Below are 26092 nucleotides of genomic sequence, written 5' to 3' on the forward strand. Positions count from 1 at the left end.
TTACTCTTGAGTTTGCTTAATATAGTTCATCTTCAGGATGAATCAGTAAAAGGATCAAAGCTGAACAAGGAAAGTGATAACTCCTACTTGGAACCTTTCGTTTAATTCTGGATATCATGGAGGAATAGAGAAAAAGTCAAAAGCTTTCAGAGGGCAGGAAACAGGCTAGTATCCAAATATTGTCAAAGGAAGAACAATAAAGGAATTTAGGATGTACTTGAGCCATCATCACCATAATTACTACTACTACTTCAAATGGATTGCTTTGACAGCTAGTGAAATCTCCTGCCCCTTTGAGTATTTAAATATAGGCAAGGCAGTTACTGCCAGGGATGTTATAAAGGTGATTCAAGTTTAAAAGTATAGCTTTGATTAAATCTTTATAGCCTGTTCCAAAAACACAATTTATATAAAAGTAGAAACAAAATATTTGGGCGGTACTGAGGAAGATGTTTATAAAGGGCACGAGGTACGACAACAATCTACTGGTCAGTTAACAATTGGCAGATAGTCCTGAGGGCAGGAGTAATTTTTATAGCCTTTTCTGGGTCGTGCTTACCACATACAAACAAAAGTAAAAGCGAGTAGCAATTTCAAAATAAAAATAAGAAAGATGTTAGGAATTTTAATATGTCTTAAGGCCTTGCTGTTGTTCCCTTAACACTACCTTCAATATAAAAGAAAATAAATCAAAAACCAATGCTTGGAGAGCAATCTCCTGCAAGGAAATGGTGCCCTTCCTTCAGGGGGAAACTGTCACCTCTCACCCTCTAAAGTCCACAGAGAAAAAATAAAATAAAATAAATAAAATAAAATAAAATCCACAGAGAAAGTGAGTCTTTGGAGAAGGTGACCTGGGATAATTTGAGTTTTGTGGCCTCAAAAATAATGTGATAAAGTTTCTCATAAAGGCTTACCCAGGAAAACAACCCAATTTTACAAATACATGTGCAAGTGGATGAAGTGTTTATGGATGCTGCAAAAGACGAACCTTGGGGGGAAAAATGCAAATAGAATATAGTGCCATCTAGTGGTGGTAAGTGGTATGACTGCTATGGCCTTACTCTCAGTAGAGACCTGCTAGTCATTACAAGACGTGAAATGTATATGTTATATGGGACTCAAATTGCCCCCCTCCTCCCCCACCCAATCATCTCTCTCACTGGCTCATCATAGTGCTTGAAATTTCTATAGTAAATATTACTTGTTTAGGTTAGGGTGGTGGCTTCAGAAAGTCCCTAGCCAGGATGACCAGAGGACCAAAGGGAACAAGTAAATGAAACAAAGCTCACCAGCTTTACAGGGACCAGCCTTGTTAGGTGACACAACAGCACACTACCAATGGAAAGGATTATATATAAGGAAAACAATTATGCATAAAAAGACAAGAACTGTGTCAAAAGCCATCCACTTGACAACTCTATATGCAAGACACTATGGACATGCCTTCTGTGTGGCAGGTATCTTACACAAATGTAGTGATAAGATGAACTTAACAGACATTGCTTGGCATGGAGAAGTCCTTCGAGGTCTAATTTTCCATGATTGCACCTTCCAAAAGGCTCTGTTTAAAATGGACTGTTTTGCCTTTTAAAAATCATTTCCGGGGCACCTGGGTGGCTCAGTTGTTAAGCATCTGCCTTCCGCTCAGGTCATGATCCCAGGGTCCTGGGATCAAGTCCCTCGTTGGGCTCCTTGCTCGGCGGGAAGCCTGCTTCTCCATCTCCCACTCCCCCTGCTTGTGTTCCTGCTCTCACTATCTAGTAAGTAAGTAAGTAAGTAAGTAAGTAAGTAAGTAAGTAAGTAAGTAAATAAAATCTTTAAAAAAAATCATTTCCTTGGGGCGCCTGGGAGGCTCAGTGGGTTAAGCATCTGCCTTCAACTCCTCAGGTCATGATCCCGGGGTCCTGGGATCAGGATCAAGCCCCACATCAGGCTCCCTGATCAGTGGGGAGTCTGCTTCTCCATCTCCCGCCCTGCTTATGCTCTCTCTCTCTTTCAAATAAATAAATAAATAAAATCTTTTAAAAAAATCATTTTCTCAGCTGGAGGGTGAGTGGTGGGGGCTGCCTTTTAAATATTGGATGCTTAGTCTAAGGGAGGGTCAAGAAGATGAAATTCAGCCATGAGAAAAGAGGCTTTGCAGGATGTGTTAACTGCTTAGTGACCGTGACGGATGACTCCTTTTAGTTCACCTTCTTTGGCAAAAAGTCTTTTCAGTGCCTCATTCAATCCCTAGCACATACCCAGGAATAAGGTCGGAGATTGTTCCTGAACTTTTAATCCCTAACACTCAAAATGCTCCTGTCAAACAATCTGTATAAAGATAAGCTTTCAGGACAAATGTTTAAGAACATCACTTTGAATCTCACTTTTAAAACTAAAGTTTTATCTTGGGAGGGGGGGAATTGTTTTGACTGACTCTTTTAAAGAGAGGAGGAGGTAAAAGGATATTTATTCATTTAACACTCAACAAATATTTGTTGAACCTCTATTACACACCAGCCAGTGTTCTAGGCCAGTGCTTCTCAACTGTTGGCGTGAATATGAGCCACTAAAGGATCGTGTTAAAATGCAGATTCTGATTCAACAGAGCTGGGGAGAAGGCTGAGAGTCTGAATTTCTCACAAGCTCCAAGCTGCTGATCCGTGGGCCACATTTTGAATAATGAGGGTCTAGGCACAGAGGATAAATTGATAAACAAGATAGACATGGTTCCCTTTTCTCATTGCACTTGGTAGATTTGTATCCATTATTGCTTATCCTGCCCTCTAAGCCTCAATGTCTTCCTTTGTGAAATGGGACACTAGTTAGTTAGGGTGATTACATAAGATAATGCACATCAAGCACTGGGCCTAGTGCCTAGCACAGAGTTAACACTTGAAGAAGTGTCATTTTGTTGTTGTTGCTGCTGCTATTATTACTGGAATGCAGAACCTTCTGCTTGGTCACAATGACAAAAACCCTTGCTCCCTGGAGGTCATACCTCTGCTCCTTCCAGTGCCGCCTGGACTTCAGTCTTCTCTTGTTCAATCCGTTTCTTGGCCTTTTCCATTTTACTTAAGTTCCTCTTTCCTTCTCTGACCTGATTTGTCAGATTAGAAATCTCTTCTGGAGAAGGAAAAAAGCAAAGTTAGTGAAAGGAACCAGTCTCCAACCCATGATATCAGATGTAGTGGACTGTTCCCCTGGGACTGTGGTCATGCCATCCTTGGAAACTTGATGGCAAGGCCACCAACGGTACCTATGGGACCCTTGTTGGAATTTCAAAAAACCAGTTTTTCTTCAATATATTCTTTTGCCACCCACCAGAAAGTTGCCTACTACAACTGGGGAGGATGGTGTTTCTCAGAGTACTGTGCATTTAACAACCTGTACAACTTTACATGGTGGGCCTGCTTGTCAGAGCCGTGTCATATTCCACCTGCCTTAAGGTCTTGCTGCCGTTCCCTCAACACTACCTTCAATATAAAAGAAAATAAATCAAAAACCAATGCTTGGAGAGCAATTTCCTGCAAGGAATCCCTACACTTCCGGTGTAAGGGCTTAGCTGTTGACACCCGTGGCTACCGTTCTGTCCGCTGCCTCTCAACACCAGGATAGCAGCTGAAAGCATAACCTGGGTCATTGCCTGCCAGAAGCCAATGTGTGAGCACAGATCAACCAAAGAATCCAAAGGAGGTCAAGGGCTTGAGGGTTTGTGGCTAGCCTTTCATGAACACAAGTCTTTGACAGAATAAGGCATCCAGAAGTGACAAAACCTCCCACCATTCAATATTCTTACTGTCAGTTCTGCCTCTTCCTGAAGGAAGACTATAGTAACTAAGAGGTGTGGAGTAGGGCCAAGTAGCTCTGGGAGTTACCCACCATCCAGAGGTGGTGGAAGGAGCTCAAGAGCTTGCCTGCTCCCCTAGTTCCAAGATCCCTGGCTATGATGTGATGTGACAAGGGTTTTGCAAAGTTACAACACCAAACCCTTTAGATGACAATTCTTCTGTAATGAATCCTTCTCTTATAAGCCCTCTCCAGAAGAGAGTTTCTCCAAAGAAACCTTGGGGCAGTGGTTCTCCACTCTGACCACACCTCAGAATCACTTGGAGAGCTTTCGAAAAAGACTTCTGCCCAAGCCCCAACCCAAACCAAGTGTGGTCTCCAGACCAGCAGCACTGGCCTCACGGGCAACTTGTTAGAAATATAAATGCTCAGGCCCCACCCTAGATCCAGTGAATCAGAATCTCCAGCCAACCATTTGAACCAGCCCTCAAGCAGTTTGGATGCAGCTGAAGTTCTCTGACCACTGTTCCAGCCCCTCTCACATGCCCAGTCTCACTGAGCACGGACTATGTAGGCTAACAGAGAAGCAAGATTCATTTATGCCTCCAATAGTATTGAACTTACTTGCTCCCAGGGCACCTCAAGGTTTTAATGCACATCACTGGTGGAGCTGGTGTAAGTCGGCAGCATCTCAAAATTTTGTAACTCATTCCTTTAGCCCAGCAGTTTCATTTCTAGAAATCTACCCCCTACTGAAACATTACCTGTCCACAAGTATATGTACAGAGTGTATAGTAGAGGATTATCTATAATTGTGAAAAATCGTATCTAAACTGAATGAGGTCTAGTTAAGTAAGTATTGATCATCCTTATTATAAAACACTCTGCAACTATCAACAATCATGTGGCAGGCCTCCATGTACAGACAGACATGCAGAGAGAATCATGAGGCACGTGGGAGGTGGCACAGCCAGTAGGTAAGTGTGCATAGGCTGGAGTCAAGCTGCCTGGGCTCAGATCTCACATTTACTTTTGATCGACTGTGAATTTGGACAAATTCTTAATCTTACAGGACTTAATATAATCTGCTTTTTACAGACAAAGAAACTAACCCATAAGACTGCTCTGAGAATTAAATGAGGGGTGGTTATATATACAACAGAATCTGGCACACAGTGTAGGCTACAGAAATATTTGTCAAATTAGAAAATACATTGATAAATGAAAAAAATAAAAGGTGTAGAATACTGCAAAATTTAATAATACATGCATGCATATATGCATGGGAAATCTTGGTAAGGCTATGGATGATAAAGAAATTCTTAATAGTGGCTGTCTTGACAGAGTGAAGTGAACCTGGGGCTAAGGTAGGAAAGTAGTCTCATTTTTAGAATTTAATAAAAATAATAACTGTAGTAAAAAAAAAAAAAAAGAGTATTAAAAATGGAAAAGTTAAAACCTGAGCGGGACCAAAACCATGACAATGCTGAGGTACCTGCCCCTGGAAGACAGCCTTTGCCCTTGAAGCCAGGGCTCCCCCCACACCTCCTTGATTCTGCTCTGGCTCCAAGCCTGGCTCAGAGTACCTTGGAGATTCTTGTTCACTCTCTGGAGGGTTTCCTGGCTCACAGGGCTCTCTTCATAGGCATGCCTGAGCTTGAGGAGCTCGATGCTGAGGGCCCGGGCCTCCTTCGGAGAGGCCCCCAGCACGGCCCGTGACTCCTCCTGCTTCTGCTTTCAGGCGTCCAGGCGTCCAGGCACTTGTCCAAGGGCTGCTGCTTCTGGTCCAGCACAGCTGCTGGGGAGCAGGCCTTCCGGAGGTCGGACCGGATGTTCCCCAGCTCGAGCTGCATTTGGTGCCTGGCCCTCTCCAGGGAGGCATTTCTGGCATTCACTACCCCCACGGCTTCAGCAGCCTCCGGCAACCCCATGGCCAGCTTCTTCCTGAGAAGGGGAGACCCAAGCAAATGGCAAGTGAAGCTGCAACCCTCAGAGAGCTCACCCAGTTTGTCCTGGATTAAAACAGTGCTTGGGTACAAAGCAAGCGGGGGGGGGCCTCTTCATGCCTAGAGAACCCAGATGTCCATGTGCGCTTTATTTTCACCTACCCTTTGCCAACCTGCTCTTGGAACTCAGGATCTCTAATCCTATAAATATTTGCTTAACTTTAAACCTTCTATCAGCAATACAGACTTTAAGGGTGACTTCATTAAGAAATGGGAGAGGGGTGCCTGGGTGACTCAGTCATTAAGCGACTGCCTTCGGCTCCGGTCATAATCCCGGGGTCCTGGGATCGAGCCCCGCATCAGGCTCTCTGCCCTGCGGGGAGCCTGCTTCTCCCTCTCCCTCTGCCCCTGCTTGTGTTCCCTCTCTCTCTGTCTCTCTCTGTCAAATAAATAAATAAAATCTTTAGGGAAAAAAAAATGGGAGAAAGAGGAGACTGTACCAAACACCCCACCAGCAGTAAGCAGTTGTTAAAAGTTCTTAGGCACATCTAGTCTTTAAAGATCTCCTTACTACATTGCTTCCAAGGAACATTCTTTGGTTCTCTCCTGCTCATTCTCTCTCCCTCTTATCATGTAGCTCCTAAACATGCCAAAATTCTGTCTTTTCTCTGAATTTCTTCTCCACCTCAGCTGCTCTTCTCAAATTTATATACTCAAATCCCTCTCCCCATCGTTATGCTCACTTCCCAGGTCCCACTGCTCTCAGGGGAGACTCTAGCCCCTGCTGTTATCCCTCTAGCATCCTCTGAGATAGAGTGGTTTATTAAAGTGCTTCCTCCACCACCCCCACAATGCAGTGCCCTGGGGCTTTCTAATGGATGAAATGTGTTCTCTTGCTTCCATCTCCTGCAGGGACGCTGGCAGCCCCATTCTTACCCATTCATTACACTTCTTAGATGAAAGGTACTGTGTGTATCAAAGCTCTTTCTGATCTACTATTATTAAACAGAAACAGATCCTCTGGAATTAACATGTGCCACACAAGTAGCCCATCAGACCAATGTGGTCATAAAAGCCCCTTTTTTGGTGGAATCCTGCAAAAACCAATCTGTGCTCAGCATCCAGGAAGAATCTGAGCTCTAACAACTACTCCTTGCTCACTGGCTTTCTAACCATAGCAACTTCACATCTTTGCTTCATTTTTCTTAAATGTTAAGAGGAGATTCTTTTTTTTAAAGATTTACTTATTTATTTGAGAGAAAGAGCATTCGGGAGAGGGGCAGAGGGACAGAGGGAGAGGGGGAGGGGGAGGGGGGAGGGGGGAGAGAGAGAATCTCCTGCAGACTCCCCGCTGAGCACGGAGCCTGATCCCACATCCCTGAGATCATGACCTGAGCCGAAACCAAGACTCTGATGCTTAATTGACTGAACCATCCAGGCGTCCCAACAAGAGATACCACATGGTGACTATAGTTAACAATCCTGTCTTGTATATTTGAAAGTTGCTGTGACACCAGAGCTTTAATGGTCTCATCATAGTGACAACAAATTGTAATTACGTAGGATAGAAGATGTGTTAACTAACTACATTGTGGTAAAGACTTCGCAATATGTACGTATATCAAATCATCACATTGTATAACCTCAACGTATTTAATGATATATAGGAGTTTGGGGCCCAGAGGAATCTAGACTTGGTCTCAGCAAGTCAATGTCAGTATATATACAAATGTCAATTACATCTCAATAAAGCTGGAGCAGAAAGGAGATTCTGATGCTTTACCCCACCTAAAACAGGGGTCTTATAAAATAATTACATGTATTTTAATTACTTTAGAAATACTCAAATACTTCAAAAATACTCAAAAACTAGGGATTTTACTTTGGGTGACCAAATGTGTGGGGGGACCAAGGGGTTTCACCAGGACATGGGGCCATCAGTGCTAAAATCAGCAAGCCCATAACTCCATCAGGCAAAATGGGCAAGTTGGTCACCCTCATTTCACTGATAATACTGTCTACCTTTCATACCAACTACCATTTGTTCCTCAATTTGCCAACCATAAGTTCTTACTCCGTACTAGAATCTGCAAGATGTGGAAGATGAAGAAACCAAATCCCTATTCTTGGGGAATGTGAAATTCAGAAACAGTCAACTGGGTCTCAGGTGAGCTTGAGTCAGCTAAACTAACTCATCCTGTGAAGCCAATTAAAAAAAATAGAATCCTAGATTCTTTTTTTTTTTTTTTTTTTTTGGAGTTCTGTCTCCTTGGAGTATAATATAGACAACGTTTTATTTATTTGATATTCCATTAAGTTTTGGGGCTCTGAGTGGCTCAGTCAGTTACACAGCTGACTCTTGATTTTGACTCAGGTCATGATCTCAATGTCGGGAGATCGAGTCCCACATAGGGCTCTATGCTGGGCATGGAGCCTGCTCAGGATTCTCTCTCTCTCCCTCTGCCCATCCCCTCTTACCCTCCCTCCCCAACTCTTACACATGAGCTCTCTCTTTCTCTCTCTCTCTCAAAAAAAATAATAAGTTTAAAGCAGAAGAGGTATCTGGATATTACCATGTTGTCCATTATTTCTCTTTAGTTGTCATGTACTGCAGGGAAACAATCTGTTAGCTCAACAGATCCATGTGGTCGTACGCAGTCTATATGCTTTCCCTCTTTTCTACCCCTCCCAAAGAAACCTGCAACACTGTCACGGTAGGCACTTTCACCCACATTCTTCCATCATAGCATAAAAAAAATATCTTACTTTAGAAGCAAATGCCCTATTTCTAATATGAGGAGCCATTTCAGTTCAAAGCCCTACTTTTCTGTGGCCCAGCATTTTTCAAACATCTACCGCAGGTATTCTTAGTATCTGTCATCCCAAGGCCTTTTTAAGTTACTGCGGCTTCAGAGACAGATCACTTGGTACCCCTCCAGGGACAGGACATAGCGACTGTTGAGCAAGTCCACAGCCACGTCTCTCAAAGATTTAGGTGAAGAACTGAAAAACAATATTTTTGGTTGAAACTAAAGAGAACTGCATTGATCTTTCCTGAAGTTTTGCTAAGCTGCCAAGCCAGGGACACATTCTTTTGAGTAAACCTTTAATGACTATAAAGCTGGGGTTGGTTTGACACTTTCTCTCAAATTTACACAGTCCTTTGACCTCTGAACAAAATGCTTCAGTTCTACACCCTGGTACCAGGTCTTGATTCATCTAGGCCCCAAGCTCCTGTAGCTCCTGAGAAGGACTTCTAAAGCCTTTATGTAGTGTTGGCTATAAAACCGATATTCTAATCTTAGAGGTGGTCTGAGGGTGACTTCTTTTCAAAGAAATTCTTAGCCCTTAAGGCATGACGACAGCTCCTGATATGTTTCCAGCCATCTCTGTGCATCTTCACAGAGCACTTTGTAGTCTCCAAGTCGTAGACCAGAGACATAATTGACTTTAATGTATGGAGACATGTACACACATGGACTCCATTATTTTGATGTTCCAAATGAAGTACATGATTCTAAGGGCTAGCCCATTTTCAAACCCTAGCTCCAAGTCACATCTTCTCTGAAGACTTGTCTTGTGCCATAGAAAGAGCCTTCTTTCTTTCACCAGGACCTCTTTCTAGTCTTTATTACTCTATTATAATTGTTATTTTTTAGCCCCACCAGAGCATGTGCTCTTTGCCGGCAGTGGCTGTTTCAGCTTTGGTCTTGGGCTTATTCACGCACTTGGTAGTGATTTGTTCAATGTCTACGTGAGGCCTTTAAGACACAGTCACTCTCCTGATCTCCTGTTGCATAACTACCTCTGGGTTCAGGTCTGCCTTGCCCCACTCACTTGGCATCCTCCAAGTCCTCAGTCCTCTGGGCGACGTCATCTGCGTACTTCATTCTCCACTGCACCACCATTTCACTGTTGCTTTTGGAGAGAGCCCGGAGCAGCTCAGCCTTGGCCTCTTGTTCTTCCTCATACTGCTCTTGGAGAAGGTCACGGTCATGCTTGGCTGACTGCAGGGCCTGGGCCAGGGCACTCTGTGACTTAACAGACACAACACACATTAAAAAAGGGCATCGCTACCATTAACAACGAAGGGCTTGGAGGTGACATCTTTTTTTTTTTTTAGATGAGGTTAATAACAACCTGCCACAAATTCAAGCTGAACCTGAACCTAGTAAGATAATACCAGGGAAAGAATTTGGGATGAGAAAGGATCCAGTATCTAATTGCTGCTGTTACAACAGGGAACAGTGTTCTATTTAGGGAAAGGCCTGACTGACTATGTGGGCTTCAGCAACTGCAGGTTCTGGAAATAGTGGGGAAATGCAAAGGTAGCAAGAACATTCCCTATCATTTAGGCAGGAAGATTTATAGTTAGCACTATCTACGATTGAGATCTTATTGGACTAAGGGATCACTGGGATGTGGTCCAGCTTTTCATTCATTGATGAAGAAACAAAATCTTTTATTTCACGTGTAAATCTCTGAACACTATTTCTGATCACTTTAAAACAGCACTATCCAGTAGAACTTTCTATAGATGAAAATACTTCAGGGGCACCTGGGTGCCACGGTCGGTTAACTGTCCAGCTCGGTTTTGGCTCAGGTCATGATCTCAGGGTTGTGAGATGGAGCCTTGCATCAGGCTCCCTGCTCAGCATGGAGTCTGCTGGAGATTCTCTCTCCCTCTCCCTTCGCCCCTCCTGCTCATGTTTGCTCTCTCTCTCTAATAAATAAATCAATCCTTATTTTAAAAAAAAGAAAATATTTTATATATGCACCATCCAATATGGTAACCATAGCCACGTGTAGCTATCGAACACTCAATATGTGCTTAGTACAATGTGTGGTCACAACTGAATTTTAGTTTTAATTTAAATAAATTTAAATTCACACAGCCACCTGTGGTGCAGTAGCAGCTACCGTGGTTTTTAGACAGCAGAGCTGAGTTTAGTGAACATTCCTGTCACTTCCATGGTGGTCTGGTTAACCTAGAGGCATCATTCCCAAGAGATAACCTAATCTAGTGGGAAAAACCTAGTCCAGTGGAGTCTGTGCCGGTCCTCATGGGTCCTTTCTGCAAATTAGAAAAAAAGCATTTTCTCAGTCCATGGATGCAGTTCTGAGAACACAAGGCTTAGTTAATGGCAGCTTCAGCCAGACACCCCTGGGCAGCTTTGAAAGAGGAGCAACAATACACAGTGGCCCTGGGAAGGACACAGGCTTTGAAATCCAATAAAATTGGCTTTAAATTATGACCCTACCCCTCTTATATATTTATTGAGCAGCTGTTCAAGGCATTAGTGTTTACAGAAGTAAATGAGATGAAGATAAAGCCTTTGCCCTAAGGAGCCATAAAGGGGTGAGAGGATACACAAAATGAACATATAAACAAATAATTTTTTTAAATGCTGACAGCAGTAAGGAACTAAAACAAGAATGACGACGCAGGCTGGTTGGCTCCTTTGCATCATTGCCCAAAGGTCTTGGGGGAAGGGCCTGTACACAGTGGAAAGAGCAGCTATGAAAGTCCTGTGGGAGGAGTAATGGTGACTTGTATAAGGTAGAGAGGAGGCCTGGGCGGCTGGAGGGGAGGAAATGAGGGAAGAAGACGTATGACGTAAGGTCGCAGGAGGAGGCCTGAGCCCAAGCAGAGGGCTCTCCGAGGCCAGCTGGAAGTCACTGGGAAATCAGCCAGAGATATCTTCTAAAATCTAAATTAAGTCATCTCACTACCAGCACCAATTCCTTCACACTCTACTACTAGCTCTATGACCTTGGGCATGTTATTTTTCTTCTCAGAGCCTTGGTTTCCTTATGTAAAAAGATGGAATTCTACCCGTTTCCTAGGACTTATGTGAAGATTGAGATAACATGAGAGAAGTATCTAGCAGAATGTCTGGTGCACAAACCGTGGTAGTCATTTAAAAATACATATATAACACAGAAAATAAGGAGAGTGGAGGGAGTGAAATAAATTATTTAAGAACAAAAGTCTACAGGCTCGTGACCTGCACCTCAGAGTAGGGAGATTACGTACCAGTGAGGCACTGTGAGCTGTCAGTAACAAGGTGCCTTGAAGATGAACTAAGAATTAACTTGAAATATCAGAGCTCAAAGAATTCCTCCCTCATGTTAGTCACTCTGCTTTCTCTTAAAGGGCCACTTTCACTGGCGTCACCTGCTAGCAACATTATATATCCTCTTGGGAAGAAATGACCAATATGTATAGGTTATTGACAATTTAAAAGTAATATTGAACTCAGCCAGCCCCATTTATTTCATTCTGATCTTTTATTTAATTCCACTTCTTGATGCAATTGAGAATCAAAGATCCATAAAGAGCCTCGCTGACTTCCTGTTCACGTGATAATGCAAAATGGAAATACACAGGTTGCTTGCTCTATCTAAATCTGACAAACTAGACAAGCAACTGGAGTCACTGAGGAAGATCTTTCGGTGATGAAGTTCCTTCCCAGCACATACAAGGTCCACCATGTTCTTTTTCCCATAACTTCTGGGGCACTTTCCTCTCTTTCACAGAAGGAGATATTGAGGTTGACCCATCAAGCACTGTTTTGTTTTGTTTTCTTTTCCACACACACAGTCAAGCTACTGGTGAGAAATAATAGATGCCTTACTTTGGATTCATCTTCCAGTTGCCCTCTCAGTTCTTCTATCTACCGAGTGAAGCTGCTCCTTTCCCTGGAAAGTCGGCTTACCAGAGCTTCCTTTTCTTCCAGCCTCCTCAGGAACTCTCCTACAGAGAGATTTCTCAAAGTGAGTTAATCATGCCCTTCCTCCTCATCGACTGCCTCCTCCCGTAACTTGTTCACTTGAAGGGCAACCGCAATGACTCCTAACACATATTTTTAATATTTAGCAAGGGTCTGAGAGTCCAGTTATCAGCAAAACCATGGCATGATCTGTTCCAGGACGTACAAAAGAGCCCTGATAAAGAACTTATTTTTAGCAGTAAGTTTGGGTCAGTAACAGGTAATATTAGCTACCATATATTGAGACTTTTCTATGCAGCAGGTACTACGATCCAGCTTAATTCCCATAACTCCCTGATCATGTTGGTATTATATTACCCACTTTAAAGAAGGGGAAACAGGGCAACTAACTTATATACGATTGAGACACAAACATGCACAGCCAGTAACTGGTGGAGGTAGATTCAAATTAAGTTTTTAACCCTGAAGAACACATTCTTTTGTGTTATGTTCCCTTGTTTATTTTATGTGGCTCTACCGATTTCTGACTATATAATCTTCAAGTAATTACAACACTTTTGCCTCATCTGTAAAATGAGGATAACAATAAAAAATTGTTGGGGCGCCCAGGTGGCTCAGTCCGTTAAGCGTGCGACTCTTGGTTTTGGCTCAGGTCATGATCTCAGGATCATGAGATCGAGCCCTGTATCAGGCTCTGTGTTCATTGAAGAGTCTGCTTTAGATTCTCTCCTCTCTCTCTCCCTCTCCCTCTGACCCCCACCCCCTGCTCGCACACTCTCTAAAATAAATAAAAATCTTATAAAAATTGTTAATGGAAATTAAATGAATGTGTTTTGTGACTAATGTGTTTTCACTAATGTGAATGTGTTTTGTAGACTGCTAAACAAATATTAAAAATAGTCATTAAATAGTGGAGGATAGGACCATGACAGGGGAAATTTCATTTTACAGTAGTCTACCCTCTCTGTCTCTTCTGCTGATAATAGGACAGCAATGCTTTGATTATTAGCAATGGTAACAAATACTGAGCCAATCCTGGGCAGAGGCAGTTGTTTCTGTAGTGTAATTAGTGCAACACCAAAAGCTCACAATTCTGTGACCCATATACCTCTTGCTATAAACAAGTTCTAAAACTCCAGCATTATAAGAAAGCATCTGTTTTGGCTAAAGCAGCAGTTCTCAAACTTTTTGGTCTCAGGAACATTTTATATGATTAAAATTTATTGGGGACCCCAAAGAGATTTTGTTTACATGAGTTTTATATTTAATAGCATATTTGAAATGAAAAGAGAAATTTAAAATTCGTATTAATTCATTTTCAAATAACAATAAAAATCTTAATGATGTGTTAACGTGTTTACCTAAACAATAATTTTTTAAGAGTAAAAACTATATTTTCCAAAAACACAAAAAAGTTAGTGAGAAAAATGACATTATTTTACATTTTTAAAAAATCTCTGGCTTAATAAAAGCTAGATTTTCATATTTGCCTCTGAATGCAATCTATTGTAATACTGTTTTTATTAAAGTATGTGAAGAAAATCTAGCCTGTCACAGATACATTGGAAAAGGGAGATGTATTTTCATAGCCTTTTCAGATAATTGTGACCGTTATTTGATACTACACCAAAATTCAACAAATAGAAATTTCTCAAGGATTAATTGCAGTATATTCCTCTGTTATGTTAAAATTCATGAGTCTATCTTAAACTTTGAATGGATCTTTCACCTACACGTGATTGTATAACATCATGAAGTGGTGATTTGAAAAATATGTGTTCACTGAATTACGCAGACCTTCCAAAATGTTGACACGTTCCAAACAATATTTAAAACGCATGTTTGTTAACAACACTACTGATCTCATCAGAAAGGTCTTAAGAATTGAGAGCATCAGGCTCATGATGACATATATACATTTTCCAAAATCTGATTTTTGCCGAAAAGTTCCAATTTTATTATTGGCAACAAATAATGTCAGTTGTTTTCCTTGAAGCAACAGGCTCACTTTGTTCACTTTGAGAAAATATCTGCCAAATATCTGAGTCAGAAAAAACATGATTTGTCAATCGTCCTTTTAAGTAAATAGGATGCTCCCTGAAAAGACCTGCTAGCTCAGCTCAGAACTTAATCACACATCATACTTCAGAGGGGAGGTGGGTGGGGGATGGATGAAATAGGTGAAGGGGATTAAGAACACACTTATTTCAATGAGCACTGAGCAATGTATGGAATCGTTCAATCACTGTATTGTACACTTGAAACTAATATAACACTATGTTAACTATGCTGGAATTAAAATTAAAAAACTTCATAAAATATAGAAGTGTTTTATGCGTACTTCTTTTGTCAGAGAGAATATTAAAAAGGTATATACTTGGGGTCAAGATATAATAAAATTAATGTTTACTGCTTCATTAAGGACATTCTTACTTAAAACTGACTTTTTTTTTCAAACTGTGACTATGTATCAGTGAATACAATGATTAATAGCACAGTGTGATGCCACTGTTTTGATGCACGATGAGACTTCAGTAGTTTTAATTGTCACTGCTTTTTCAGCATCAATATAAGTCGCAAAAGAACTTAAAAAGCAATCACTTTAACCTCATAGGCCCCCTTCAAGGGTCTTGATGATCGCCTGTGTTCTGTGGACCAAACTGAAAATCTCTGGGTGACAACATCATATTGAAAAGGAGTCTGAAGAAATGCCAATCCACCAGGGGGTTGAGACTGACATATCACGTATCCTACAGAACAAGTACCCACTTAACGTAACTTAATTGACCACATTTACCACTGGTTTGCTTTGAAAGCAGAGTGTGATATGTTGACGGGGCAGGGCATGAGACTAGTGGTAATAGCAAAAAAGCAGCAAAAAATCTGGAGCATAGACCCAGTGAAGGGAGGGGAGGTTTGGATAGGTAGATACTTAAATTTTAATTTACACAAAGCCAAAAGGTGAAAATAAGAATTAAAGGAAGGAAGAAAAGGTCCTCTATTCTGAGCAGAATTATCACCTCACACACACTTTCCCTTCACTCACTTACTAATTTCCTCATCAAAAAAGTGAGTGGAAAATTAATACCAATAACTAGGGGGAGGTAGGCAGTGCCTATCACAACAATTTTGTACAGCACATCATGCAGGACCGGACATATGGGTATTCTCCAGTCTTGTCACTGGACTGTGGAGTCCACAGACTACATCCTAAACGGCAGAGATCAAATTGGGGGTTTTGTAACAAGGCCAAGTGTCATATACCCTGCCCCCACTATTAGAGTCCTCTTCAGTGTCCCTGCTAGAACCAAAAACACTTTCTTCTGGGTTTCTAGGTTTATAGTTAGTTTTGCCAGCCCATTTTAATTTAGCTATAATTCTAGATTTAACATCTAGAAACAGGTGCCCACTAGCAGGATGTGATATAGTCCAAATGGTCTTTATTCTCATTGTAAATTGTGTGCCTCTGGACATCAAGAGTATTGTTTATTTTCATTGACCTAGGAATTTGATCTCTGGAAACATATTCCTAAAAATAATTCTAATTACAGAGAAACATCTAGCCACATGCTGTTCATAGCAGAGAAACAAGTCAGGCTACAAGGCAAGGTTAAGTAAACCATGGTCCCTCTACTTGATGGATTAGAAGCAGCCATTATAAATGACTAAATATGCAAGATACAAAAAAAACCAACTTATGACAAATTGAAAAAGAAAAAACCCAAGTAAATTGCCACAATGTAAAAGATTGGAAAAAAACCCCCACAAAACGCATAAAAAAACTATCATTAGTAGCTGATAGTAGAGAGTAAAATGTGGTACATTTTTCTACCTTTTATTTGTCAAATGTTTGTGCAGCACCAATAAGTGGCAGGCATTGTTCTAGATGATTGACATACATCAGTGAATAAAACAAAGCTTACATGAAGCTTACATTCTCGCAGATGGAGATAGACAAATAAGCACATTTATCATGTCGAGTATGTAGTTTGTTTGAGGGTATTAAATACTATAAAAAAAGAAGCACAGAGAGAAAACAGGGTGAGAACAGTCAAATGTCACCTTCTCAACAAGGCCTATACTGACATCCCCCAGATATGTGTTTGATTAACCCTCATCTTCAAGTCTCTGGAGAATTATTAGAGTATTTCAGGCAGAGGAAAAAGCTAGGGCAAGACCCTAGGATGTGAGTGTGCCTGGTGTGTTAAAAACATAGTCAGGGCAGAATGAGAGAAGGGGAAAGTAGTAGAAGAGGTCAGGGAGATAATGAGGGGCCCAATTACGTGGCCTCTGTAGGCCATTGTACAGACTATGGCTTTTACTAAGTGTAAAAAAAAAAGTATGGGTTTATTATTGAAAATTAGAAAAAAAAAATGCCTGTTTCAATGAGGTCAACATTATAAAAAGTCACGTCTTACAGGCTGTGTGGACAGCCCCTGCCATCCTTTGATCTTGACAGTTGCTTCATCCAACTGCATATTGCTTTTCTCCTTCGTGAAGGAAGCTGGGCAGAGCCTCCCAAACCAGCACAGAGGTAACCCTCACCAGACAAGAGCGTATCTGTGGACAAGGTTAAATCAGAGGCTTCATTCCTCCCCTAGAATCTTTAAATGCTCACTCCGTTTCAGTGACTGAGTGATCATTTCAGTTGTCCCTCCACCAGGCTGCTGGGACTGAGGCTCACTCACACCCAAAGCAGCACATTTCCTTACCATTCTCACTCCATAGCTTTGTCTTCTGTGCTTTCAGGTCATTTACCAACTGAGTCACTTCATCTAGTTTTGCATTTGCTTCATTCAGGCGCTCTTCATACAGACTACAGAGTTTCTCAGAGTTAGCCTATGAGTTGAGAATGAAGGGTTGGATATGGTTTACGGCGTCCATGCTGAAATAGCTGCATAAGAAAGGGGGGTGTGGTTTCTGGGACCCTTGTACTCTCTTCTGCTCTGAAGACCACAGCTAACATTTGAGAAACTGTATCTTCTAATTTCAGCAAACACAATAAACTCAAGGTCTGGGCCTTTAAGGGTCCAAATTTCTTAGGCTATAGGTGTCATATAGAAACCCAACTCTCTAGGTATTGGGACACTCTCTAGAATTCTTTGCTCTTCTGAAGAAGGAAACATGCCAAATACTAATGAAGTACATAATCACTTCCTGACATTATATTATATATTTAACCATCTTTCTCTCCCACTAGAATAGGTTTCATGAAAGTAGAGTTTCTGTTTGATCACAGAGAATCCCTCAGTGCCTAGAATAGTGTCAAGCACATATGAGAAGCTCAATAAACAATTGGGGACAGGCAGAGGAGAGGGAAGGAACAGGGGAAGAAGAAAGGAAATCCAAAGCAGTATAGAAGAAAGTAGATAGATCTGAGCTGCAGCGGCTTAATAATGGAAATTTGAACTGGGAAAGCAACAGCATCCTCTGGATCACTAAGGCTGCAGACTCAAGGTAACCCTGTTGAGTTAACACTTAAATTCTAAACTCCAATTTCTCAGAATGGGTTTTTCGTGCTTGCAGGAAAGGATATGCCATCTGGCCTTTGTACTTCTACCCGATTTAAGTAACCAAACTAACCATTAGATTTCTGCCACACCCTGGAACTAATGCTAGTAAGTTTAAGACTCAAGATTCTTAAACAGGACCAAGAGCTGCCAGATGTAAAATGGTTATCCTCTTTACCTAGCTGTAGCTTGCATACTTGTTATTAATATGATCAGAAATTACACTGGTGGTTCTATAGATCTATAGTTCCACAGATAGCTGTTTGTTTTGCTCTTTATGTATATTAAATCTCAATCCATACAACAGTCCCATGAGATCTTTGTTTCTACAATGAGTGCTACAGAAAAGGAAGAATTAGGGATCACACCAATGGCATTCCAAGAAAATGGTGATGTGTGTGAAATCTGGTGGTAAACCTAACAGTCTGAATGTTTACTTAATTTGTGGTGATGTGGCAATGGCCAAGGACCAGCAACATTTAAAAGATGCCAGGGTTAGTCCTCTGGAAAACCCCTAAATCAGCAAAAGCCTTGGAGACCTCCAGCTAAAGCCAACCCTATGTTGAAGACTATTCTCTTCAAGCTTACACTAGTGACTATTCTAAACTCCCAATGAAAAACTACCAGATTGCCTCTTCTTATATCCCCAAGGCAGTCTGCTGTGCTTGACACAAAATAGGTACTTAATAAATGTTTAAGACAATCAAATTATTGCCTCAGTGAGAGATTGGCCAACATTCTCACTAAAGTTTACTTAGAGGTCATGTTCAAGGTTTCCTTATAATCCCCAACCCCCAAACTTACTATTAACTTGGTCAAGATATCATCCACTGATTAGCAAACAAATAAAGAGCCAAATCAGGTACATGCTCATTTGGAGGCTGAAGAGGAATGTCATATAGTTCAAACTCAAAGATGTCCTATAGCACACCCAGGATTTTTGGTGATTGTGCAACTAAACTTGGCAGAGATTTGATGGCCAGCTTCTTATACAATGTCATCAGAATCAAGTAGGTTAGAGCCCTGAGGTTAAATGTCAGGCACACTTAAATATCTACTCTCTACTGGCTACTAGAAAAAAGCTATAGTAGTGAAATATGTAACGGTCTTTAGATGGTCTGAAGTTTTTAATTATATTTTGAATGTTGAATAGTTTGCTCTCACTCCTAAAAGTAATTTGACAAAGTTGGCACACTCATTTTTTAATCAAAATACCCCTCAAGAGTTCAGACTGACTCTGTTTTATAAATGAGAAAACAGAGTCAGAGAGGATAATCACCTTGTCCAAATTCACACAGCTAGGGAGTGTTGGAATTAGGATTTGCACTAATAACGGCCTGTGCAGAGGCAAGGGGAAAAAAAGTCTAATACTAGATTCCTAAGTATCTGTTATATGAAGTAGTAATGACAAAGGGAACGTTACATTGACAGCCTAGTTGACTCATATTGTCATGAATCCTGAATGCCGGAGGAAACCGGATAAAAGTATGATAACTATGTGAACCATCTTTATTTTATGTTGCCTCCAATAAAAAATGACCCATTAACTGGAACAGGAAGAATACATCCAGGTGTGAGGAATGGCACTTCTGTGTATGGCCCTCAATATTCTATGCTATGCACCTGTTTGCTGAGGGTGAAAGAACACAGAGCTCTACAAGACAACTCAGTCAATGGTGTGTGGAAATGGCAAGCAAAGGAGCCAGAGAATCCCCAGTTTTTAAGAGACTCCTATGTAGTAAGGCCCAGCTGGGCTGTGTATATCTGCAGAGTAGGTCACCTGGGCAGACAGAAAAGACACTTGCTCTTAGGCATAGCTTCGTATGGTAGATATTTCATGGGCAATATTAACCACTGGCAGAGCCTTTTCAATTTACAATGTATTTTTTATAAGCAGGATCTGCAAAAGACATTGAAATTGTTTATCTAAATGTAGCCTATACAGGGACATATCATTCAAATGGGTTGTAAATGAAGGTATAAATTCAAATTTAAGCATAAAGGATAGGCACTAAATTTTCATACCAGGAAAGAAGAGGTTAATGGAATAATGTATATTCATCTTAAAGCTGATTCTTAAAATGCTGCCTAAAAATGCTGTCTCCCAAAAATGCAGGAACCAATGGGAATTCAAAATAATCAAGATAATTGTGAGATTGCCTATAACTTCTAAATTTCCCTGGGCTTCTCTGTCAGCATAATATACTTTTTGAAAATGCTTCAGTTTCCACTGAGTATTGGCATTCCTGGCATTATAATTCAGGAAAAGATGAAATAAACAATTCAAGAAAAATTCAGCATAATGTATATGCCTATGAGAGTGAACAGAATCAATTTATCTCACCAAGAAATATTTACAGCAGCAGTGGAATGTGGCCACCCACCAACATAAACAGGACTGGGAGTCGAGGCCCATCTCTACCATAATTGTATGACCTTGGATAGTGACTGAACCTATGAGCCATAGAATTCCCAAGAGGCATATGTAAAAGTTAATGCTAGTACTTGAGTATACAAGGTTATGCATATCATGTACTGAGTATGAGTAAAATAAGACTTAGTTTCTGCCTTAGAGATGCTTTCTATTTAAGCAAAGTTAAAAGACTATATAATGCAGTAGTACAAGAGGGATCCCAAAAGTGCTACAGTAATTCTGAAACAGATAAAGTCTTAATATGGAAAGTTGAACTTGAGCATTCCAGGGAGAGGGCTTAGTTTGGAAAAGGCATATTTGTGGAAAAAGGATATTTGGTGGAAGGTAAACATTCTAGCTCGGCTGAAATAGAAGGCCCAGGAAGCAAAGTAATGGAATCTAAAATTGGCAGGGCAAATTGAGTCAGATCACAGGCCAAAGAGTACTTTGAAAAGCAGCAGTTTGGCGTTCAGTTAAGCAGGGACATGATTCTATAAAGCCATGTCTAGAGATATTCATATAGATAGTATATAGGATAGATTGAAACAAAGAAAAACTAGAAGCAAAAAAGATAATTTAGGAAACCACTTTAATAGTCCAGTTAAAAGGTAATGAAAGTCCTACCTGCATGTGAGAATAGAATGGAAAACTGTAAGACAGTGAAGAATTGACCTGCTGTAAGAATTGATTGGAAAGCAAAGAACAAAAGAGGAAACAAATAATCAATTACAGGCCTAGAGCCTGGGTGATGGGAAGAAACAGGGTTCCAGTGACAGAAATGTCCAGAAGAAACACCAGATTCAGAAGAAGTTGATGAGTTTGGTTTTAGACACACTAATTTGAGGAAAGGAAGACATTACTGATCTTTGAAAGAACAACTTAAGAGAATACTTTTAAGAAAAGCAGGGGTAATAAAAGACTTCAGGGGTTACAGGATTGAGGAGGTAGTGAGGCATATATATCTTCTGATGGGAGCTAGCTTCCTAAGATGGCCCCCCAGTGACCAACACCCTTGTTATTCACACTTTTGTATAGATTGCTACCCTTTGACCTCTAACTGAATCACTCCACTGCACTGTAAGTCTGCCTCATTAGAACTGTTGTAGCTTCTGTCTTGGTCTCTTGTAATACTTGCTCTTGTGCCCTAAATTGCCTTGTAAGAAGTCCAGGTCCCCCGTGTTTGCCATGCTATGAGGAAACCCACACTAGCCACATGGCAAGAAAGATTTCCAACTAGGCCCCAAGCCATTCTAGTTAGTTGTACAGCCCAGGAGCCAGACATGAGAATGAATAAACCTTCAGATGACTCAGTCTCAACTGCCACCTGAGCTAAGCCTGTCAACCCCAGAACCAAGAGAGATGATAATAAATTGCTGTTTCAAGCTACAAGGTTTGGGGATGATTTGTTATACAGCAACAGATAAATGGAACAATACTCTTTGGTCAAGGAGACAGAGGCAGATATGGATAGATTTTGCTTTCCTCTTCCTAGTATCCGAGGAAAAGTCTTTCTTATTTTGGTTTGTTTTTGCAATGGGTGAATAATGGTTATGTGGAAAAATATTTTATTCTTTGGGACAAGAAAGAAAGAAATGGATGAGTATAAGAAAAATATAAGGTGAAGAGAGAAGTTATACTGAATGGTCCTGATCTATCAGTTAGGTCTTACCATTCATTGAAAAGGATTTAGAAAGTCAGGGTTAGAATCTAAGGGAGGATTTTGTTTACAAAAACGAATTAGAAGAACAAAGAACTTCTGAGCAGCAATGAAAGTCTAGAGGAAATTGGAAAGTATGAAATTCATATCTAATTAGTATGGATTTACAGTGAACCTATCAAGAGTTTTATGACTCTGACTTCCTACTAAGATGTGCAGAAACAGAAGAATTCCTGAGGATAAACAAGAGGCACAGTAGACTATAAAGAATAAGGACTTCTAGAGCCTCATTTGGACTGAGGAAAGCAAATGAAGCCTACAGGGCATGGACAAAGAATGCTTTCATTGCTGAGAGAAAGATGAGTCCACATAAAAGGAAGAATACAGAAGAGAGAGAGGAGAGAGGACTTAAATCTTTACTAGATTTACATTCTAAGATAATTGGGGGTGGGGTGGCAGGGATAGTGGAGAGAAAGAAAGGGAAGGAAAAGCAGGGTGGTTGTGTTTCTTTCTACTTAATGAGGTTTTTTTTAAAGGGAATTAATGCTAAATATTTTAGGAGTCGCTCAGTCTTTCTGAAGAAATGCTACATTTTTCTGGCTATGGTCCATGAAGGTTAAGCTTTATTGTTGGTTTGTCTCTTTCCCAGATAACTTCACAAATTCTGCTCACAAGGAGAATGTGACTCTGGCTACAGGCATACCTTGGAGATATTGCAGGTTCAGTGCCAGACCATGCAATAAAGGTAATATCACAATAAAGTGAGTCAGTGAATTCTTTGGTTTCCCAGTGCTCATAAAAGTTATATTTATACTATATTGTAGTCTATTAACTGTGTAATAGCATTATGTCTAAAAAAATGTGTATGCCATAATTTAAAATGCTTTATGGCTAAAAAATGCTAACCATCATCTGAGCTTTCAGCGAGTCATAATCTTTTTGCCGGTGGAGGATCTTGCTCAACGTTGATGGCTGCTGATTGATCAAGATGGTGGTTGCTGAAGGTTGGGGTGGCTGTGGCAATTTCTTAAAATAAGACAACAATGAGTTTTGACACATCAATTGACTCTTCCTTTCATAAATGATTTCTGTGTAGCATGTGATGCTGTTAGATTGCATTCTACCCATGGTAGAACTTCCTTCGAAATTGGAGTCAATCCTTTCAAACCCTGCTGCTGCTTTCTTTATCAACTAAGTTTATGTAATATTCTAACTCCTTTGTTACCACTTCAACAGTCTTCACAGCATCTTCACCAGGAGTAGATTCTGTCTCAAGAAACCACTTTCTTTGCTCATCCGTAAATAGCAACTCCTTAGGTTAAAGTTGTATCATGAGATTGCAGCCCTTCAATCCCATCTTCAGGCTCCACTTCTAATTCTAGTTCTCTTGCAATTTCCACCACATCTTCAGTTACTTCCTCCAGTGGAGTCTTGAACCTCTCAAAGTTATCCAGAAGGGTTTGGAACCAACTTCTTCAAAACTCCTGTTAATGTTGATATTTTGACGTCTTCCTATGAATCATGAATGTTCTTAATGTAGAATGTTCTTAATCTAGAATGGTGAATGTTTTCCAGAAGATTTTCAATTTACTTTGCCCAGATCCATCAGTGATGGATCTGTGGCAGCTATAGACCTAAAAAATGTATTTCTTAAATCATGAGATTTGAAAGTCAAAATGACTCCTTGATCCATGGGCTACAGAATGGCTGTTGTGTTAGCAGGCATGAAGACAGCAGGAATCTTGTCTATCTTCATTAGAGCTCTTCAGTGACCAGCTGCATTGTCAACGAGTAGTACCATTTTGAAAGGAATTTTCTTTTCCAAGCAGTAGGTCTCAACAGTGGGCTTCAAATATGTGCTATCATTCAGGCTTTGTTTTTCCATTTCTACAGCACAGGCAAAGTAGATTTAGCACAATTCTTAAGGGTCCTCGGGTTTTCAGAGTGGCAAATGAGGATTAGCTTCAACTTTGGCCCCTAAGAAGAAAGTTTGCCTGTTCTTTGAAGCCAGGCATTACCTTCTCCTCTCTAGCGATGGAAGTTCTGGATGGCATCTTCTTCCAATAGAAGACTGTCTACATTGAGTTTCTTTGTTTAGGGTAGCCACCTCCATGAATTATTTAAGCCAGATCTTCTGAAAAACTTGCTGCAATTTCTACATCAGCACTTGCTGCTTCACCTGGCACTTTTGTCTTATAGAGACAGCTTCTTTCCTTAAACCTCATGAATGAAGCTCAGTTAGCTTCAAACTTGTCCTGCAGCTTCCTCACCTCTCTCGGCCTTCACAGAATTGGAGAGTTAGGCCCTTGCTCTGGATTAGGTTTTAGCTTAAGGGAATGATGTAGCTGGTTTGTTCTATCCAGACCATTAAAACTTTCTCCATTATTAGCAATAAGGCTGTTTCACTTGCTTATAATTCATGTGCTCACTGGAGTAGCACTTTCAATTTCCTTCAAGAATTTTTCCTTTGCATTCATAAGTTGGCTAACCATTTGGCACAAGAGGCCTAGCCAACTTTCAGCCTGTCTTGGCTTCCAAAATGCCTTCCTCACTAAGATTAATCATTTCTAGCTTTTGATTTAAAGTGAGAGATGTACAACTCTTCCTTTCACTTGAACACTCAGAAGGCATTTTAAAGTTATTAATTGGCCTAATTTCAATATTGTTGTGTCTCAGGGAAGACAGAGGCCTAAGGAGAGGGAGAGAGGAGAATGGCCATTTGGCAGAGCAGTCAGAACACACATTTATCGATTAAGTCTGCCTTCTTATATTGGGCATGGTTCTTGGTGCCCCCAAAACAATTACAACAGTAACAGCAAAGATCACTGATCATAGATCACCATAATAAATATAATCATAATGAAAAAGTTTGAAATGTTGTGAGAATTACCAAACTGTGACACAGAGACATGGAGTGAGAAAATGCTTTTAGATAAATGGCACCAATAGACTTGCTCAACTTAGGGCTGCCACAAGCCTTCAATGGTAAAAAACACAATATCTGTGAAGCACAATGAAGCAAAGCTCAATAAAATGTTGTATGCCTGTATTTGTTCTGTTTAACTTAACATAAGCCTTCTCTCAAATACCAGAAGGTAGGATGGCCATTACCTGTGATCTGATACTCGTCATTTGATGTAAGAGCTTGTACTGTATGGATTAATGGGTTCAGTGAAGAAAGAACATGTGGTGAAACTTCCTTCTAAGTGCTGGCTGGTTAAAGAGATGCCAGAAAAGATGAGGGGGAAAAGGTCTCTCCTGTTAGCAAAGCTCTTTTTGTCCACCATTCATTGAGACAAACACTAGCGTGTCTGAGCACCCCCAAGGAGTGTTCCCAATCAATGCCATTTTTCAAGAGAGACATGCCACTCACATAACTAGTGGCTTCACTTTTCACCCTACTTATTTATGTCATCACCAGAAAGATCCACAAGAAACATGGGCGGGAATTCCAATAAAACCAGAAGCTACTATCAGGCTACATTCAGGTAATAGCCACGTGACCTTCACAATGTCCACTGAGATTAAGCTGGATCTAGTCAATCTAAAGAACTATAGCCTCCATTAGCAAAAACCTCAAGTCACCAATCTCATTTATTTTTCTTTCCCTTCCCCTACTTTCATGTTCTGAAGTCTGTAAAGTAGACTTAGGAATGTTTACCTTAGCTCTGGTCATCTGCTCATCATTGGTCAGGAGGTCATCCACTTCTAGCTGCAAGTTACTCTTGTCCTTTTCTAACTTCTGCTTGACATGTTGTAAATTTTCAAGCCGACCTTGGAGCTCGGCCAGGCTGTCTGCATGTCTCTTCTTCAAAGTGGCAGAAGTTGCCTCGAAGTACAGTGTAGCCTCTTCCATGTCTCAGTGAAGCTTCTGGAATTTTGTTTCCTGTTTCTTAGTTATGTCCAGCTGAACCAAACTGGTGCCTTCTGCCTCCTCCAGCCTCTCATTCAAGGCTTCCAATTCTTGGGTGAGGTCAGCTCTCTCCCTTTCCACCTTGGTTCGGGTGGTCCTTTCAACTTCCAGTTCCCTTTTTAAAGCCTGTATCTGTATCTGCAGC

The 26092-nt window shown here is 40.8% G+C and overlaps 1 protein-coding gene across 1 annotated transcript in view; it reads right to left on the reverse strand.

Moving 5' to 3' along the window:
* The window catches only part of MYH15 (myosin heavy chain 15), a 148120-nt gene that overhangs the window by 45104 nt on the left and 76924 nt on the right, over positions 1–26092 (reverse strand). Inside the window, 7 exon segments of the mRNA XM_028110549.2 lie at positions 2987–3111; positions 5361–5511; positions 5514–5718; positions 9558–9757; positions 12359–12477; positions 17167–17293; positions 25696–26085. Coding sequence (XP_027966350.2) covers positions 2987–3111; positions 5361–5511; positions 5514–5718; positions 9558–9757; positions 12359–12477; positions 17167–17293; positions 25696–26085 — 1317 coding nt within the window.

The sequence above is a fragment of the Eumetopias jubatus genome, unplaced genomic scaffold (assembly GCF_037043125.1).
Source record: "Eumetopias jubatus isolate StellerSeaLion01/CBP00866 unplaced genomic scaffold, mEumJub1_p1.0 scaffold_1, whole genome shotgun sequence".
Lineage (NCBI taxonomy): Eukaryota > Metazoa > Chordata > Mammalia > Carnivora > Otariidae > Eumetopias > Eumetopias jubatus.